Source organism: Cydia fagiglandana, chromosome 6 (assembly GCF_963556715.1).
Source record: "Cydia fagiglandana chromosome 6, ilCydFagi1.1, whole genome shotgun sequence".
NCBI classification, from domain to species: Eukaryota; Metazoa; Arthropoda; class Insecta; order Lepidoptera; family Tortricidae; genus Cydia; species Cydia fagiglandana.
In genome coordinates this window covers 13,022,769-13,039,133 of record NC_085937.1, presented here as the reverse complement: position 1 = coordinate 13,039,133, position 16,365 = coordinate 13,022,769, and the positions used below count along the sequence as shown (strand labels likewise).

Sequence of the window (16,365 nt, the reverse complement as noted above, 5' to 3'; positions counted from 1 at the left end):
TCTAAACCGACTAGGGTACTTGTACATATTAACAGAGCGGCTGGCCAACTCTCTAAACAAGCCTTAGGTCATTTCATCTCATCACCCCTTTTCCAGTGGAGCGGCTGACTACTCCCTTCTATAAAAAGCCTAGGTCATAGCGAGGACTTCTTAGGAGTGTGCGTCATAGAATGTGAACCACATCCCCTTCCTTTGACAGAGATTTTTGAATGTGTGATTATGATAGGTGATGTATGAGTGCACAGAAGTTCCTCGGTCTTTTCATCTTCTTCTTCCATTCTATCACTCATTCTCTCACCTCACTTCTCATACTCACTACGAGCTTGCTTTTCCTTCCCTCTCGACTCTTCTTCTGACTAACTGACTTACTTTACTTACACACTTTACCTACTTTCCCCCAACCTCTAATTTACTCTCTCTCTCTAAACAAAAAAAAAACTTTGCCTTGAAGACTACGTCAAAGTTTTTTTTTCCGAGGTTTTTGGGGTAATGTAGCATTTACCTTGGAATGACCTCCTTCCTCTGTTTATTGTATCCTAATTCTTTCATTTAGCTTTCCAAGTCCGATCGTTCTGACTTGCTTATTATGGCTCCGATCACATTATGATACTTCTTGAATTGTATCTGAAATTTACAGACTCTAATAAGACTCTTAAAATCCTTTTCAACCCTCAGGATGCATGGGAAGACTGGGACTTCTGCCTGGCTTACTTTGGGCTATTATTTTTATAACTTTTCATATGCAATGCGGCCCTAAGCCACCTAAATACATACCTTTAGGGTTTTCCAACTATTTTATATAAATCTAGGGGATTTTTGTTAATATTATCGCTGTATTTTTCGGGATTCTTTCATTGTTTACATTTTGTAAGATGATTGACGTAACCCGTCAATCGGCTTTCAACTGTTCGGATTTCACCACTAAAAAGACTAGTATGTATACTTTCGGCAAAGGTTATTCAAAATTTTGGTAAAATCATAACTGGTACTCGACTATTTTTAAATTTCAAATCTTGTAAATCTGATTCTTTAGATGTTCTAAAGAATCAGGTATAAAAGCGGAACAACCGTCATTCTGTTCAGTTCTTCGTCAGCTCTCATCCGAGCATTTTCGAAATTAAGGGTCCGTGCGGGGCCAAGTGAGGCCCCGCACCTTCAAGAAACCCTCCTCTTCCTGGCGTAACTTACTATATAAATACTTTCACTATAAATTACAAACGCAAATCTACTACAAGCCTCTGATTTGGTGACACTCGCTGAACGCCTGTGCGCACCCACCTTCACGCCGCGCGCCTGTGCGCGCCCTCCTTCACGCCGCGCGCCTGTGCGCGCCCTCCTTGACGCCGCGCGCCCGTTCGCGCCCTCTTCGACGCCGCGCGCCTGTGCGTGCCTGTGCGCGCCCTCCTCGACGCCGCGCGCCTGTGCGCGCCCTCCTCGACGCCGCGCGCCTGTGCGCGCCCTCCTTGACGCCGCGCGCCTGTTCGCGCCCTCTTCGACGCCGCGCGCCTGTGCGCGCCCTCCTCGACGCCGCGCGCCTGTGCGCGCCCTCCTTGACGCCGCGCGCCTGATCGCGCCCTCCTTGACGCCGCGCGCCTGTGCGTGGGAACGCGTTTCCCAGGCGCTGCACCCCGGAGCACCGTGCTACCACGCTACTACAACTTCCCGGTGTTGTTGGACAATTTAAGTTCCCAGCCGTGCCATATTGACCCACCACTTATACCTGGAAAAATAAACGTTACCTACCCCTGAGTCTTTACTTTTCATTTCTTCACCCTTCATCCTTCCAGCTGCTCAGTTGCGTGCTCTACCAATTCATTGGCAGAGCACGTAACGCGACAATCTATTATTCCAGTGTAATTATTTTTACGAATTACCTATTTCCCATTGTTTTGTTAACCACAGAAATCACAGAATAAATAATGTAAACCAGAATTGAGACCTCGCGTTTTTATCAAGAAGAGTACCTCTTTCTACCAATCGTACAACGAAGGTACCAAAACTCTATAGGTATAGCTAAACATTATAAACCAAAAGATACTTAAAACACACTATTTTCCTCTAAGAAAATTTGATTACGCGTAGGTACGCAGGCGTGGTGCGGGCACACAATCAGTGTGGTTGGGCCTTAAATCGCGTAATGTTATTTACCGCGATTTCAGGGCGCTCTGATTTAATACGAGCGTGTGTTTTTGTTCTACTTTTCCTGATGAATCGGATTTTCGCAAGGGAAGCGTCATTAATTTTACCAAACCAACCAACACCATGTAAACATTTTACATAGCGCTAAAATACGCGGAAAGAGATTAGTACTGACGGTGTGATTAATGAGATCGGGATATTCGGGTCGTGTATCGAACTCACCTCGTATCATAATACGTAAGGTAACCTAATTCTAGCGGATGTAACTTTCTTGCAAAATGGATTTGATAAGATACTGAAATTACGAGTATACTGCTGTGGCAATTATGCAGGATATTAACAATACATACATAATATATAAGTGCAACCGGAAATAAATGAACATTTGTCATGTTTTCGTGATTTTTTTCTATTCAGCCAAGATTCTGATTGGAGTGCGCTTGGAAATATATGTAGTATATTTTCCGTTAAATTTCTTCATGGGATTTACCCCTGATTGAAACTTGTAAAAATTCAATATAAAAACTACAAATAGGTATGATGCCCCTCTTAATCGCTAAAAACAGAGTACATCCCTTAATACAGAATGGAAATAAAAATGTGAAAATCGAGTGAAAACCGATCGGTGAAACCAGAGGGTGATACTAAGCGCTTAGTCAGCGCGATATATTGTCTACTTACCATACAAAACGGCACAGTAGCTCGAAGATGCTCGGAAACACGAGATCGTCCGAGGCGGCTAGCCATTTGCGCCCCAGTAGCCGGAGCGCCGGCATTCTGTAACAAGTCAAAATGGCTCTTATTAAGATGCTACTAGAGTTGAGAGTCGAGGGTAATAATTTGGGGACCGCCTGACACCTATCCGCCTAATTGCTTCGTATAATGTGGCAGTTTAATAATCTCACAGTAGCAGCAACAGAGTCAAGTAACTAACTGCAAACGGGCAAATTTGTAAGACAAAGGGGTATCATATTGCTTGGAGTCTGGTTTCGTAGAACTCTTAATTACTTTTGATTACGGAATTTTGATTTGCGTTGAACTCACGTTTCTTTGTTTGATTTTTATAACCCAAAAATATATATAATTTTCGTGGTATTTATTAAATCGTCTAAAGACTTCTTTTAAAAGGTTTTTACTCGTAAATCTACATATTTTTTAATACTTTAAGAATCTTCTTTAACCTCCCTATACATTTAAGACTAAAGTTTTCAGCAAGGTTAAGAAAATTAAACTTTCGGCTAAATTAATAGGTGTAGAGTAAAATTATTTTTGAGTTGAGACTTCAATATTATTTTTCGCTTGTTTTAGTTTAGCAAAAAATACTTTTTAGTACTAATAGTAATAAATTATACCCATGACTGATGCTAGAGCATCAGTATAGATACTACCGATGTGCCGTCGAAACTTTTGTAAAATAAAAATTAAAAAGAATCGGAATCTTCTCATTTTTTTGTATGTAAACGAAATTTTCCATTTGCAAAAATTACTTTACCAAGTTTTAGAAACTATCCACAACTTGCACATCTGTACTTAATTTATGGGTCAAAAAGATCACTGTGTTACGTTCTTTCCTGTAGACATACACAAGAGTTAAGGGCTATAAAGATTAATTTTCTTATTTAACCCTTATCCATTAAAGGAGGACCTTTTTACGTGGGTAAGGGTTAAATAAGAAAATTAACCTTTATAGCCCTTAACTCTTGTGTATGTCTACAGGAAAGAACGTAACACAGTGATCTTTTTGACCCTTATACTACCTTGTAGCGGCCAGCGGGATTCTAATTCTACGGCATCGGCAACCCAATAGACCGGTTAGTTAGTGGAGCGCGCCATTTGCGAAACGAAAGTATTTGCGGACGCCGATCCGCACTAGTGGAATAGTGTTTCCACCGCAAACAACCTATTTGCAAGTACGAACTATCGGCCCGATACGAACTTCAAGATACGTCAATTAATAGACCTAGAAACGACATGGATTAGATATGCCAGTGTCAAATGTGACGTTTCTTCAAACAAAAATATCACTTTTGACACTGACACATCTAATTCATATCGTTTATAGATCTATTAATACATGTAGCTTAAAGTTCGAATCGGGCAATAGTTAGTTCGAAGTAAATAAGGGCTCCTTTAGTAAACAGGAATCAAACCCTTGTATTTTGTAATCGAACAATGGTTTGTTTCGGATGTGAGAAACAGATTAGGTAATAAATACTGGAAGATCTAACACTGTTGAAAAGATATGCCCCGTTATATTTCTGCAGGGAGAAGAAAAGTTATGCTATTCGCACGTCACCTCCGAGCTCCGTTCAGGGCTATAACCGCGAAAATCGGAATTAGCAAATTGCGGGCATCTTTCTCTATCACTCGAATTACGCCTTTATTGGAGTAAAAGAGAAAGGTCCCCATAATTTGCGAATTTTGATTTTCGTGGTAGGCCCTTAGGGAGCCTGGGCAAGATGACAATCGTCAATAGAAAACGCCAATAGAAACTTAAATAATGTATGGAAATATTCACGTGAAATTTAAGCTTTTGTATGAGAGAATAAGTACCTACCTATGCCACCTATTTGGATTAATATTATTTAAAATCTGACAGCGTTGAGAACAAATCGATTTTAAATTTGATGCGTTGATGCATCACACCTCACCGTAACCTACAACGATAGTTTACGTAACTAGGTACAAGTGTCTGCGCGTGAGCACCGTGTCGTCTCAGTTCCGTATCGCTGATCCATTTCCTCGGGCGTCGAACCCGGATCGGGTATTTCGGGAACGAAACGCATTCAGCATTGTGGACTATGTTTACCCGATCTCCCCTGAAATTGGTCGGTCAGTAGGGAACGTATTTTTAAACAATGTTTTCCTTCACCTATTTACTCAGTTTCGTTTCAAGGAGTTCGGACGAGGAAAACGTGATACGTAAATGTATTTTTATGGTCATCAGGTTAACGACACAATGAACCCGGAAGAACGTATTATGCCTCAATGAACATCATCGTACAAGAGATAATGTCATCGGCTTATCGATTCAGAATACGGGTTTACTCTTGCCCTTATCTTCTACTTGTAATCGATATTATCAAAAGTCAATAACATACCGTTGTTTATTTTGATTTGGTTTCGTAATATAACAATAAATATTGAAACATCGAGTTAGTCACCGTTGCATATATATTTGTACATCCTACCTAGGTACACAGCCTAATCCTTATTTATACATTGCAGGTAGGTATGATGATAAAGCTGGGTCCAAATACGGTTAGTATCGTTCGTATTTAAGAAGTCATGACTCATGACGGTTGACTACGGTGTAGATGAAGATTTAGCTACGTACTACTGATTTGCATTTAAGATCAGTAAGTAAAAGTAAGAAATCTTACCAAGCAATTAAGAAGAAGAAGTGTTTATTGTATTGTATCCTTGTCAATTGTTTTGTGTTTACCATTACCTACATCTTCAGTGTTTACTTACTTAATTGTCGATTTATTACAGTCATCTCTGTGTGACTACATACATCTTTGTAACAAACTCAAAAGTTTGACATTTCTTCTGAAGGTAATTCCTATATCTGGGATTAACTGTTGCACGTCAAGAGTTGAGCAGATTGGCTCAATCATTCCGCACCTAGAGGCGTTTTTGTTCTTTAATCGCTTCCATCGGAAAGTACCGTATTGTGGTTATTTTAGTCCAAGTACTCAGCTCTCGAAGGCAGTAACAGTAAATCCGGTACAGCTAGACATGAAGATTACGATCTGAGCAGAGATGCAGCATCCCGATTGACGTCACGGCCGGGTCATCGGCCGACTTTGCTGCATTTAACTATGCACTCGAGGTGAAGGCACTATGCCCAAAAGTAACAACGCCAGTAACGTATCGATTCGTCCCGATGTTTATATGTATGTAACTATGAGATGTAACGGTGTATTTGGTTTCACAACGGTCTGCAATTTTTGAGCTGCCTTTAGATACGTCAAACCTTTCTTACATGGCCCATGGTCGTGTATATCTGCGTGCAATCTCCATCATCCCAAATACAATTGTTTTATACAGAAGTTTTGAATTACTAAATAAAATGGATAAATCCAATTAAGGAATTGAGTAGAAAAGGAGCAGCGAAACCGTTCGGCAAAAAGTAAAATAAATATTTCTTTTGTTTTTTCTTTCAACATAATCCCATATTTTCATTATTTTGATCAAAACTGAGGTAAAGTTATGGTGCTTTAAAATATTAATAAGGTGAGTTAATCAATACTGAGTCCGTGGTCGGCCTTGAAAAGTGCGTGGTAAAGGAAAATTTCGTACTCGTACGGTAAATTACAGTGTTTACATTCATGTACTGGATGGCGCGGATTTCGGGTAGCCTGGCCACGTGAAATACGTGCATCACCTGATCTTATTATAAGTATTAAGTATAACAAATAACACATCGATTGCGATTGGTGTGATATATTTTGTTTGTCATTAGGTAATGTTGACCTTGGCTGACATTCGATGGCCGTGGGGAAACTATAACTGGTCAGAAACTTGTTCGTTCCGTTTGCTTTGGTGTTAGAACTCTGATGAAATTTACACCGGCAACTACACATTAACATTGACTTGCCTGCGCGTGCGCGCTACGTTGTTTGTTACAAAACGAAGGCGTTACCGTAAAACTAAACAACAACACATCTTTGTATAAGGTAATAAGCTCTAAATAACTCAGTCAAATTAAGGGTTTGATCTCGGAATGAAAGATACTAGGCTGGAAACTCGCATAAGTACACCTTTATTGCGGCGTTCTAAAATTTTCACAGAGATTATCATATGACCTTGCATTAAGTACGTATGGCTGTACTGGGCCCCTATTCGACATGTACAACTGTCAGATTTCGCGTCCACCTCAATTCAACAGTTGAATGAATCGCATGTTCATCAAGTGCGGATAATATCCTTTGGCACAACCAATAATTCAACAAATATCAACTTTGTTTTATTACTACATTAAGGTTTATAATGGTTTGGTCTGGTTGTCATCTTACTGTGGATTGCTAATGTCAAATTTTGACACAGGATTGTTCAGATTAAACGGAAGTTCAACACGATAGGTACGTCAAACGTCGCTTGTCGAAAGGCCCCAGACCCCAGAACGAACACCGCGCATTCTGCGCTCTCTATCTTGAAAATGTTTGAGTGCATGAAAAAACCGGGCAAGTGCGAGTAGGACTCGCGCACGAAGGGTTCCGTACCAAAATGCAAAAAAAAAACAAAAAAAAGCAAAAAAAAGCGGTCACCCATCCAAGTACTGACCACTCCCGACGTTGCTTAACTTTGGTCAAAAATCACGTTTGTTGTATGGGAGCCCCATTTAAATCTTTATTTTATTCTGTTTTTAGTATTTGTTGTTATAGCGGCAACAGAAATACATAATCTGTGAAAATTTCAACTGTCTAGCTATCACGGTTCGTGAGATACAGCCTGGTGACAGACGGACGGACGGACGGACGGACGGACGGACAGCGAAGTCTTAGTAATAGGGTCCCGTTTTACCCTTTGGGTACGGAACCCTAAAAATGTTCCGAACATAACTTGTCACAAATTTTGTCCTCTACATTTCTTACCTGGTCGTAAACATCATTTGAGCTATAGAAACCTTGATATTAGCGAAAAAACAGATTTCTGTGACCTTTGACCTGGAATAAATTTCGACGCGCATAACAGATTTTTTGTGACTTATAAGAAGCAATTTATAAAACGCCATAATGAAAGTGTATACGCATTTCCAGCTGGTTACTCGTATGTCTTATTCCGAGGTTAACCCCGTTTTTATTAGGCTTATAAAGTGGTGACTGGGCCATAAAGTAATAATACCATTCGATTTAATGTTATTTTTGCTGCTACATTAATTTTTACTACGCATAAATGAGTAATCCAGTTTATTTTGACTCGGGTATAGTCCATATTTAGGAAATTTTAAGCAAACAACTTCATTTGGTAGTATCGGGCCAAATATAGATCTGCATAAAATCTTTTTTACTCAAGAAAGTGAAATATCACGGCTTGCATATTTAGACAAATATGTACGTGCGAGTTGCCAATCTTACGGAATTGAAAGCGGTTTTGGTGTGAATGGAGCGGTACGTTTGACTGCAACTATGTAATTGAGTTCTATTTGCAATCTGCGTTACGGTAGGTCACAAGCGAAACGAATCGTGAAGCTATATCGGGTGTGGTTTTGGCGTCTGTTCTATTTGGTTGGATCAGTGCATAAACTTAAGCTAGATTTAAGGTCGGTTGCATCAAACCAGACGGTTTGACAGACGTGATTGAGCAAAGCGTAAAGCGTTCGCAAAACTTTTTTGTGTTGGAAGATTGATTGTGTTTACTTACTGCTGAGTGGTGTTGATCAAATTGTCGAGCGTGCTTGGTGCAGCTGGGCTTTTTTTATATCCTAGGTAGGTATTTCTACTAAAATAAATTAAATTAAATATCATTTACTTATTATCAGGCAACTAAGGCTCATAGATACATACCTTACAAACTACATTCATACAATAGTAAAAATCTTACAAGCTAAAAATTATTTCGGCGACATGGCGGGTGTCAGTTGTGTCGCATGTTATCTACCAAAATAATTAAATTAAATTAAATATCATTTATTATCAGGCAACTAAGGCTCATAGATACATACCTTACAAACTACATACATACAATAGTAAAAATCTTAAAAGCTAAAAAATATTTCGGCGACATCGCGGTTGTCAGTTGTGTCGCATGTTCCGGTGTAGGATAATATTATATTAATATTTTGATTCCCCTAATCTGTAGTAGATGGCGAGCAAAATTCGGTGGGTACATATTATATACTCTATTTTTCTGCATACAGCATTGATGTAAGTACGCAGAGTATGCTTATGATCGTAAAATAATATTATGTTCGTTTAAGTAGGTCCCACCTACACCCCGACGTGAAATTGGATGAGCACCGATCGCGTTTCCTGTTTCTATTGGAATAATTCTTAGTCACAGGAACGTTAACGCCCACTCGACAACTTATCCCCTCGCGTAGAAATGTTATGTAAATTCCTTTAATCCAGATTAATTGCAAACGCATATCATTCCATCAGGAATAATGAGATTCATCAGAACTTCCAGTGTCTTGAACGCGCGGAGTGTCGCTTAGTGTGAGACACATGTCTCACCTAGCGAATGCCCTTACCACGAGTTTGACACGGACATTCGCTCGTAGTCAGGGGGTGTCACGTAGTCAGTTATTTTTTTGTCGCATGAACGATTGCATGATCAAATTGGATCCCCCCCCCCCCTGGATTGCGCAGCGTTTGAGTTGACCCAGCTAGCGTTTAAGGCCGCTTAAAACTCATGGTGAGGGAGACTAAATGGTCTGAGTAGTAGATCACACTGTTTTTTGTGGAGTCTCTTCTTCATTCTCCTGCCCTTATCCCACGTTATTTGGGGTCGGCACAACATGTTTTACTCTTCCATTCTCCTCTGTCTTTCGTCTCCTCAGCACTCACTCCTTTCTTTCTCAGAGGATATCCTCTTTCACTGACTGTTTTTTGTGGAGTGTCCCGCCCATATGGAAGTATAAAGGTTCCGTCACACTGGCGCGTTTTTCGGGCGGGGCGTGAGCGTTTTATATGGGAAAGCGGCGCGCCCCGCTCACGTCCCGCCCGGAATACGCGCCTGTGTGACGAAGCCTTAAGTTTACAAGCGAAGTTTACTCGCTGGTGTTCGCGCAACCAATTAGAATATAGATGGATTGCTGTTCCGAGAAAACAAACACGGGAACAGGTGGTCCTTTCACGCCAACATGATTAATGGATTTCGCCTTCCGTAGCCCAGTCCAATTTTTAGGGTACACTAGTAAAATGGCAAATTTTCATATACCTAGGTGGGGTGTTTATTATGTATCGCTGAAAAATAGTTTATTATATACGTTCGTATTATTATGATACGAACAGGATCGCGCAAAGTGGAGGCAAGCAAGTAGGAAAGCGGACCTTGGCAAAGGCCGGGATAACGCTAGGCAGAAGAAGAAGATACGTTCGTATAATATTATATAAATAGCGTACTACGGTGATAAATTAATAATACCTAATAAATGGTGTCTGTGTCTAACTTTGTGAAGAATAACAACGGACTCGTAAAAGTCATAAACTACTTCGCAGCAAATGGGACAGTTTTCCAAAAGAAACCTACCCTTGAAAGCCTCGCTAGGACCAACATTTCACTTAATACTTTGCTGTCGGAGTTGCTTCCGTCCCTGGAGAGGCTTTGTCTGAATGGAAGTTACGAAGGCCCTCTATTCCTATGGCGTATTAACTGCAAAGGCGACCATTCTCGTTTTAAGTTAAACTATGTTTCCATGTGATAGGATTAGCTTAATTTTCATGAATTAATGCGGTTAAGTAAATAAAGACTGTTAAAGGTAAGAACCAAGCACATTCGTATATTGATTGTTATTATAAATATATGGCTGCTATTTAACTGATCACCAGATTTAGTAAAATATAATACCAAAAAAATATATTTTACCACCCTAAAATAATGAATGATCACCAAAATTATAACACCATTTTAATGTGAAATGATTACCAATTTTATTACATTTTACTATCCTTTTAAAGGAAATGACACCAAACTAATCATTATTAACCCAAAAATAGTAAATGAGTACCAAATTTCAGACCCCATTTTAATGTAAAATGATAACCACATTTTTACATCTTGCTATCCTATTAAAGAAAATGACACTTAAATAATCATTGTAAACCCAAAAATAGTAAATGACCACCAAAATTAGAACTCCATTTTAATGTAAAATTATAACCAAATTTTTAAATCTTGCTATCCTATTAAAGCAAATGACTCCAAAATAATCCTATTAAATTAATTAATACACTTCGTCACCTTTTTCTAGTAGCATTTTATTTCTGTAACAGTCGCAGTTCTAACCTAACCTAACCCGCTTTTCTAGTACCATTTCGTTTCTGTAAGGGTCGCAGTTCAAACCTAACCTAACCCACTTTTCTAGTAGCATTTCTTTTCTGCAAGGGTCGCAGTTCAAACCTAACCTAACCCACTTTTCTAGTAGCATTTGAAACTTAACCTAACCTACTTTTCTAGTACCATTTTTGGCATCAGTTTACTTTATTTGGTAATATGTTTACATTTTTTGGTAATCATAGTGGTTTATTTAGGTGAAAATATCGCATTAATTTGGTCTTCAAGATTTGGTGATCATTAATGATTTTTGGTGATCATTCAATATATTTGGTATTTGAATACAATTTGAAGTGCAGTCGTAATTAAAATGGTGGTACTTTTGTATTTATTGGCCGTATTGTTTTGGTGTTCAGTAATTTTTTTTGGTAAGCATGATTTTTTTATTTAGGGTACCAAAGTATTTTTTGGTGGTCATTATATTTGTAGCCTAAATATATAGAGAATACATAGGCTTTGACGCATTTGTAAAAATAAGGTTCTGAATTTCGGGGCATTAAGTGAAAATATATATACTTAATAAAAGTTTCTTAACATTTTTATCATTTGCAATAAACATTCAGAGGTAAAAGTTTGTGAGAAATAAGTAGGTAAGTAATATAGTTTTTTGTGACGTCCTTCCAACTTGCCGAAAAATAGTCCGGTCTTACCCGGGTACACCTTATAATCCTCTTTAGGTTCACTGGAGACTGACCAGTCAAAATGAGACTTTGATGTCATCGAAGTCATGCTTAATCAGAGGTCCTACCTTAGCTGGTTCGTTCTCTAGGTTCGGAATAACAACTCCGTGCCCCGGCGCATCAATAACTGGATAAAGTGTGCTTTATTGCCCCATTTAGGGATTACTTGTCTAGGGAGAGATCTTGGGGTTTAACGCGGACTGTTAGACTTTCTGTTGTTATTTGCGAACTTTGTTCGGCGTTAGCTGCGAGTCAATTTTCACGTTTCGCAATATTGCTATAATTTTATACGGGCAGATAGCAAATAGGTAAGTAAGTACCTATATCTATTCCTTACTATATTACTACACCTTATAAAGCAAAGTCCCCCGCCCGTATGTCTGTGTTTGTACGTGATAAACTCAAAAACTACTGTACGGATTTTCATACGGTTTTCATTTGTCAATAGAGTGATTCTTGGGGAAGGTGCAGGTAAGGTGTATAATAGGTATATAAAGGTTACTAAAACTACTTACCTGACGCTTTTTTGGAATAGGGTTATACTTTTTAAAGATGCTATTTTAATTTCTTTATGCTACGCGGTGTCAATTCCTGCTGAAGAGAAATGAAATTGCCCGTATAGCTATTAAGTACCCATGTAATTAAATGTATTCATTATGGTTTCGTAAAAATAGTTAAGTTATACTAGAATTAGTGTTAATATTTTCATGTCTTTATTGACAAAACATGTGAAACTGAATATCTCTGTTGTAAATACCTTGTAAGTACTGACCATGTATATGTATTCAGCAAATAAAAAAAAATCTGATTTCTGAATTTCTGATCTCTGTTTATTTTGTCTACGGAACCCTCAAAGCTTAAATGAAAACCTTTGTGCATACGTACCTGAAGCTTATGAAAGTTATGAAGAAAGTGAATTACATGTTTGTTTTCTCTGTATGTAGTATGGAGTAGTAGAGGCATGAAGTAAACCAACCAACTCACCAATTCAATCTAATATATTTCATTCCTACTGTTGGAACAATTTTGCCGCGTTCTGACAAAGCGAGCTGGATGGCAAAGGTGTTATAAAATTCATAATATCGTTTGCCAGGTTGGCGGGTAATCGGATTGCTTTGCATAATTTAGCTCCAGGCAGAATGGAGAACGGAATTAGCGAGAATAACAATAAACAACGCAATATTCATCCAATATCAGTCATGGTAGCCGTACACCATCAGTTTGGCATTGACATAAACGCTATCGTTAACGTACTTTACTTTCTACGCATCTCGCTCGTACTGACATATTAGTGCGAAAGAGATATATAGAAAGTAAATTACGTTCACGATAGCGTTTATATCAATCCCAAACTGATGGTTGCCGTATAGATGTCGTGTCGCCACGATAATTAAATCAATTCAGTTTATTTAAAAAAAAATTAAAGAAATGTTAATCTACCAAAATTAAATAAAGTTAACTAGCTAGCTAAGATAAAATATATTGAATGATAGGTACCTAATTAATATTCAAGATATTTTTTTTACAAAGTACTTCAGTCTTTTTTACGGATACTGTTCTTCATTTAGGTACCTACTACTAAAGATCCTTTACGTTATGCACAGCTGCCTCATATGGTGCTAATCAAACGGTTGTTTCACAGATCCAAGTAACCAGTGGGAACCAGTGATATTGCCGATATTGGCACTTAACGTCCAATAACAAGCATTGATTAAAAATGAAAGAGGCAAGGAAATGAAATTCTCACGTAACAAGCGTGAATACCCAAAGCCCATTCGCGAGGCAGCCGAATGGAATATTCAGAACGAACTGTAAAAAAAGATATTTTGAATTGTTTATACGACAACGGTTTCACTCACTTGAATATGTCTCACGAAAGTTTAATATCGATTAAAGATATTTTGGTTTGATCTTCATAATTATTCGGTCGCTACTTACGTATAGTTCGTTTTTTTTAGCATTAGAAATAAAGTAAACAAACTTGATGATGAATTAAAAAACACATTTTAAAAATAAGTTACGGCAAATATGTAACAATTATGAATGTAATACGATCATTTATATTCTTCTGCTTTCATAAGTACTTAAGAGTAACAAATTTTTAAAAAGCATTTTTAATTAAAATACCTTTTTTCAAGTTCTTTCTAATGCTAAAAAAAACGAACTATAATATTATATAGGTAATTAATAATTGGCTTGCCGTGTGATTTGTGAACCGTGAGCCGACAGCGGTAGAACGGGTGCAGCGGTTCTGCTACAAACTTTATCAAAGTTATGTCGTCGTCACAATAGGACATTTAGTTTATTTCAAAAATTAAAAAAACAAAGTTTAATTTTAAAATAAAATGTTGCCTTTCTATACGTTAATACTAAGTAAGTACTAAGTACCTACTTATTTTTATCGGAAATTTGATATTTTTCAGCCGAGTTATTCACGTCCATTTTTAGAAACAGTTGGTTGACAGTGACCTTCCAAAGCCAAATCACATCCGGTGCTGTAACGCAGATTTGGTGGATTAAATACTAAAATTTGATAAGGAATTTTAAAACTTTGAAAACGGACGTTGTCACGGACTTTATACCCACCTACGCATACGTACTATGAGTAAGTAATTAGCTGAGTAGGCATATGTATTTAATGTATACCTACCGGCCAGCACCTCTAGCACAACTGGCCGCGACAGGCGTGAGAAGAGGCAGATCGGCGCGACTTGGCGGCTTGTCGCGTGTTGGCAGCACAACTCACGCGCGAGAGCCGCGACAAACTCGCGATCAAGTGTCACTGTCAGAAAATGACAATGATCGCGACTTTGAACTAAAATCCGTAGCACAACTGCCTATTTTGAGACAAAATATTCTCTCGTCTTTATGTCAAACCGCGAGTCGAAGTCTACGCGACTTTATAACGCGACACGCTCTCGCGGGTGATTTGCTTGTACTTTTTTAACTAAACTTATGATAATTATAACTAAAAAACAAGTTTCATATATTATGTAATAATATAATTTGTATTATTACTTATTGCCCTAAGGGATAAGGAAGTATGGAACCATCACTAAATGCGCTTTACGCACTCTTATATCGATTATGCACGGTGATACCTACAAGTATGTACCACAACACTCCCATCTCCCATCATGTTTACAACTTTAATTTCAAACAGCTATTAACTTGTAGGTACTCAATTAAGTAAATAGGTACATATGTAGGAACTTTTAAATTTCAATTCAGGTTCGTAAGTTTGTAAAAGTAATCCTAAGACTTCCTTACACAAATCTTTCATCAACCTAACAACGGAGCCCGCTTGCTTGTACATAAACGAAGCCGATGAGGTGGGTAGGTACAAATGTTCAAAACAAACTATCCAATTTAAGCCATAATAGTCTTAGTAGTAGTATTTAGGATCAAGGTTAGATGTCTAATTTTAACAATCTCTTACTATTTAGGTACCGTTTGGAACCTTCCTCGACTTCGACAAAACATACCTACATGTGGCCTGTGCCCGCTGCATCGTACTTTAACAGAATGATGTAATACGTGGCTGTAACAGGATCATGTCCGGCTCAAAATCATGCTTTGTATGAAATATTATCAGTCATCACCCACTAAACCATTCCCTCCCCTGCCAACACCATACCGTGACGTGACTGGACCGAGCCGACAAACAATATTTTGAAGGAGTCGTTACGCTCATGTCATAGTCTGCGTACATACGAGTAGGTACTGTTGGTCTACCATATTGAAACTCTTCTAGCTCATACCCGTGTACTAGATGTTTCACTAATTCATGTTTGACAGGGCCTGATACGATCATACGTTGCTGTCAGCATTAGGTATGAAATGGGCCTTGGGGAGCTAATCATGGCTTCTAGGAGTTCTAGGTACCTACCTACTTTATTTTTGTTTCTTTTCAGGTAAAAAATACAGGAGTGAAAAAAAAACAATATTTAAATTAATAGTATATTGCTTTGCCTTATATATTCTTGGAATATTCGACTTCTTATTATTGAATCTATTATATATTAACATCTAGAACCACAATGGAGAAATTGTAAGAATCTTCTTTATTACCCTTAAAAGTATTTTCTCTCTTCCTTTTTCTTCGACTTGCGGCGTAGGACAATAAATATCACCCTGGAAAGAAAATTGGTTTGTAAACAAAACAATAACATATGGTCGTGACTTCATCGAGGACTATGAAATAAGCTTTTCATATCAAATCATAAATCATAAACTACACAGTACACACACATGCCATCCATTATTGGCACTAGGAAAACTATATGAAACTTATTTGAGAGTTACTGCGGCAGCTTAGATAGGTACGCCATAACCATTAGGATTATTATAGGTAATAGTTCACTTCCTCGGTGGTGTTCTTAAAGCTAAAGCGCTTCTCACATCTTATTGACTTTAGAAACGGGGACAGCTCCGCGTTTGAAACCTACAAGCTTGCCTAGTGTGTTTCTTTTGCTGACTCTCCACTTCGGGTCCCGTTGGCAAGTTCCTGCTAACAATATTTTCCTTTGGATGCTGGGATATC

General features: G+C 38.3%; 1 protein-coding gene across 5 annotated transcripts in view; it reads right to left on the bottom strand.

The window, feature by feature from the left end:
- LOC134665262 (diacylglycerol lipase-beta) overlaps positions 1-16,365 on the bottom strand; it is a 111,727-nt gene that overhangs the window by 56,501 nt on the left and 38,861 nt on the right. For all 5 annotated transcript variants that reach the window (XM_063522159.1, XM_063522161.1, XM_063522163.1 and 2 more), the window contains exon 2: positions 2,821-2,916. In XM_063522159.1, the coding sequence (XP_063378229.1) occupies positions 2,821-2,915 (95 nt within the window). In that variant the 5' untranslated portion in view covers position 2,916. The remainder of the gene's footprint in view (positions 1-2,820; positions 2,917-16,365) is intronic.